Here is a 4,059-nt window from a genome sequence, read left to right on the forward strand (position 1 = left end):
TTTGGTTGGGGTTTTTTGCTATTTTTGGCTGGGGCTGAGTTTGAACCCGCCACCTCCGGCATATGGGGCTGGTTCCCTACTCCTTTGAGCCACAGGCGCCGCCTGTTTTTTTGTTTTTTTGTTTTTTTTTTTTAAGAGACAGAGACTCACTTTATTGCCCTCGGTAGAGTGCTGTGGCATCACACAGCTCATAGCAACCTCCAACTCCTGGGCTTAGGCGATTCTCTTGCCTCAGCCTCCTGAGTAGCTGGGACTACAGGCACCTGCCACAGGCCCATCTATATTGGAGGGTTTTAATCAGGGGAGAGACACTGTCTGCCTCACATTTTTTATTTTTATTTTGAGACAGAGTCTCACTTTGTCACCTTAGCTAGAGTGGTGCAGCATCATAGCTCACAGCAACCTCAAATTCTTGGGCTCAAGCAATCCTCTTGCTTCACCTCTCAAGTGGCTAGGACTACTGTCATGTACCACCATGCCTGGCTAGTTTTTCTAGTAGAGATGTAATCTTGCTCTTGTTCAGGCTGGTCTCGAACTCCTGAGCTAAGGCGATCTACCCGCCTCACTCGCAGAGTGCTAGGATTATAGGCATGGACCACCTGTCTCACATTTTATAATAAAAAGATAGCTTTGGCTGTCTTGTGGAAGGTAGATGATACAGAACTGGAGTAGAGGCTGTTGTGATTAACCACGGTCTGGCAGGATCTGGGTGAGGGACAGCAGTGACTAGATGTGGACTAGAGATGGATAACAGTGTTTCCTACCCAAGATTCCTGCATTTCTTGCCAGCTATGCTGTCCCTCTCTCTGGAAGTAGCAGTAGTGTCACAGAAGCCCCCTTCCTACTCCTTACCCCCAGTGACCTAACTGAGGCACATAAGTCACTTAGCCCTATGTTTCCTACTAGGACCAGCTACTCTTCTGTGATGACTGTGATCGTGGCTACCACATGTACTGTCTTACCCCGTCCATGTCTGAGCCTCCTGAAGGTAAGTTGCCCAGATCTCTTAGTCAAAACAATGATGTTATTAGTAAGTTGGAAAATACTGAGTTCTGTGTTCTTTCTATTATTAGTTATTTGTTCTTCCAAATTAGGGAATAAGGCATCTTGCCTTGGCTCAGTGCAGAATACTTTCTTGGTTTTTTGTTGTTACTGTTTTTTCTCTTGGCCTATTTTTTTTTTTTTATTATAGCTATATACATTAATGCAGTCATGGGGTACACTGTTGTTTTGTTTTGTTTTGAGACAAAACCTCAAGCTGTTGCCCTGGGTAGAGTGCTGTAGCATCACAGCTCACAGCAACCTCCAGTTCCTGGGCTCAAGTGATTCTCCTGCCTCCGCCTCCCAAGTAGCTGGGACTACAGGCACCCGCCAATGCTCAGCTATTTTTGGTTGTAGCCATCATTGTTGTTTGGCGGGCCTGGGCTGGATTTGAACCAGCTAGCTCAGGTGTATGTGGCTGGCACCTTAGCTGCTTGAACCACAGGCACCAATCCAGTGTTGTTTTTTTGAGACAGAGTCTAACGATGTCACCCTTGGTAGAGTGCCTTGGCATCACAGTTCACAGTAACCTCAAACTCTTGGGCTTAAGCGATTCTCTTGCCTTACCCTCCCGACTAGCTAGGACTACAAGTGCCTTGCCATAATGCCCACCTATTTTTTGGTTGGTGTTGTCATTGTTGTTTGGCAGGCCCTGGCTGGATTCGAACCCACCAGCTCCAGTGTATGTGGTTGGCACCTTAGCCATTGAGCTACGGGCACTGAGCCCAGAATACTTTCTCAGCATTTCAATTTAAAAGGTTTAATGTTTGCACCTTTTCATTAGTCACATTTACAAACAGAAAATCAACAGCCCAAAAGAAAACAGGTGTTGAACAGAGAATACCTAGAAGGAATGATTTCTTTTCCTCTAGCCAGTCTAGGAAATTCTCTGAAATTCCCCTCTCAGCTGGATTTCCATGCCTAAAGCCCTCCTCTATAAAAACTCAAGTTTTCTCACGAGGACACAGAGACCTCAGTAGCTATTACTGTGCACAGAGGATGTGGGCCAGTATTACAGGCCAGAGAAAGTGTTTCACTGTGTAAGCTGGCCGTGGTGGCTCACACCTGGGGAGACATTCCTTGGGAAGGCCAAAGCAGGAGGATTGCTTGAGCTCAGGCATTCAAGACTAGCCGGAGCAAGAGTGAAACCCTATGTCTACTAAAAACAGAAAAATCAGCCTGACATCATGGTGTGTTCCTGTAGTCCCAGCTGCTCAGGAGGATTGCTTGAGCCCAGGAGTTTTGGGTTGCAGTGAACTATGATGGCATCGCTGCACTCTACCCAGGGTGACAGGGCAAGGCTTTGTGTCAAAAAAAAAAAACTCAAGGCTGGGTGTGGTGGTTCATGCCTATAGTCCTAGCACTCTGGGAGGCCACAGTGAATGAATCACTTGAGCTCATGAATTCAAGATTACCCTGAGCAAAAAGCAAGACCCCTTTTCTAAAATGCCAAGAGTTGTGGCAGATGCCTATAGACCCAGGCACTACTCAGAAGGCTGAAGCAAGAGAATCACTTTAGCCCAAGAGTTTGAGGTTGCTATGAGCTGTGACACCATGGCACTCAACCAAGGGGAACAAAGTGAGACTGTCTCATTAAAAAAAAAAGCAGTTTGCTCTGTATGTAGCTGATTTGTAATACAGGTCAAACTACTGTCACTCCTCTGGAGAATGAGGCCACTAACAAAATCAGAGAGTCCTTTGGTAGCTGCAGGGGAGTGCTCAGCTACTCTCAGGCCCAGTTGGTATATTTGCTTTTGGGAGAATTAGCATGTTTGTGCTTTGTTTTTCAGCCAGTGAATATCAGTTTGCAAACAAAATCTATACTAACTACAGAACGGCTTTTCCTTTGAAGTTCTGTGGGACACTCAAGTAGTAGAGTGCTCAATGCATCATTGTATCTCACAGCAACCTCAAATCCTGGGCTCAAGTGATCCTCTTGCCTCAGTCTCCTGAGCAACTAGGACTTAAGGCAGGGACCAAGTTAATTTTTCTCTTTTTAGTAGAGACAGAGTCTCGTTCTTGCTTAGACTGGTCTCAGACTCCTGAGCTCAAGAGCTCCTGAGCTATAAATGTTAAGACAGTTGAGGATTAACCCTTAGAAGTCATCAGATGTTTTAGATTCTAGATCAGGTTTGGCAACCATGGGCCAAATTCAGCCACATCCATTTAATATAGCTTGCAAGCTACAAATGGTTTTTGTGTTTTTATTTTATTTTATTTTTTTGAGTCAGAGTCTCCCTATGTCACCCTTGGTAGAGTGCCATGGTGTCACAGCTCACAGCAACCTCAGACTCTTGGGCTTAAGCAATTCTCTTAACTTTGGGGGCCTGCCACAACACCTAACTGTTTTTTGTTGCAGTTGTTGTTTAGCTGGCCCAGGCCAGGTTGGAACCAGCAACTGTTGGTGTATGTGGCTGGTGCTGTAGCCACTGTGTAACAGGCACCAAGTCAAGGTTTTTGCATTTTTAAAGGGAGGTTTTCTGAGATTATTGTTTTTTGTAGAGACAAGATCTTGCTATGTTGCCCTGGCTGGTCCGGAACTCCTAGGCTCAAGTAGTCCTCTTAAAGGGAGTTTGGGGGGGGGGTGTTATTTTTTTTGAGACAGTTTTACTTTGTCACCCTCGGTAGAGTGCTGTGGCATTATAGCTCACAGCAACCTCAAACTCTTGGACTCAAGCTATCCTCTTGCCTCAGCCTCCTGAGTATCTGGACTACAGGCACCTGCTACCATGCCTGGCTATTTTTTTTTTTTTTTAGAGACTGGATCTCGCTTTTGCTCAGGCTGGTCTCAAACTCCAGAGCTCAGGCAGTCCACCCAACTCAGCCTCCCAACTGGGATTATAGGCATAAGGCATTGTGCTTGTCTTAAAGGAAGTTTTAAGAAAAAGAAGATGTGACTGAAACTATATGGCTCAGCTCAGCGCCTGTGGCTCATGCGGCTAAGGTGCCAGCCACATATACCTGAGGTGGTGGGTTTGAATCCAGCCCGGGCCTGCCAAACAACAGCTGCAACCAAAA

General features: G+C 45.9%; 1 protein-coding gene across 2 annotated transcripts in view; it reads left to right on the forward strand.

Annotated features, from left to right (window-relative positions):
• DPF2 (double PHD fingers 2) overlaps positions 1–4,059 on the forward strand; it is a 21,713-nt gene that overhangs the window by 13,948 nt on the left and 3,706 nt on the right. For both annotated transcript variants that reach the window (XM_023518482.1, XM_003798646.2), the window contains one exon: positions 907–988. In XM_023518482.1, the coding sequence (XP_023374250.1) occupies positions 907–988 (82 nt within the window). The remainder of the gene's footprint in view (positions 1–906; positions 989–4,059) is intronic.

This window comes from Otolemur garnettii, unplaced genomic scaffold, assembly GCF_000181295.1.
Source record: "Otolemur garnettii isolate 467f Iridium unplaced genomic scaffold, OtoGar3 scaffold00140, whole genome shotgun sequence".
NCBI classification, from domain to species: Eukaryota; Metazoa; Chordata; class Mammalia; order Primates; family Galagidae; genus Otolemur; species Otolemur garnettii.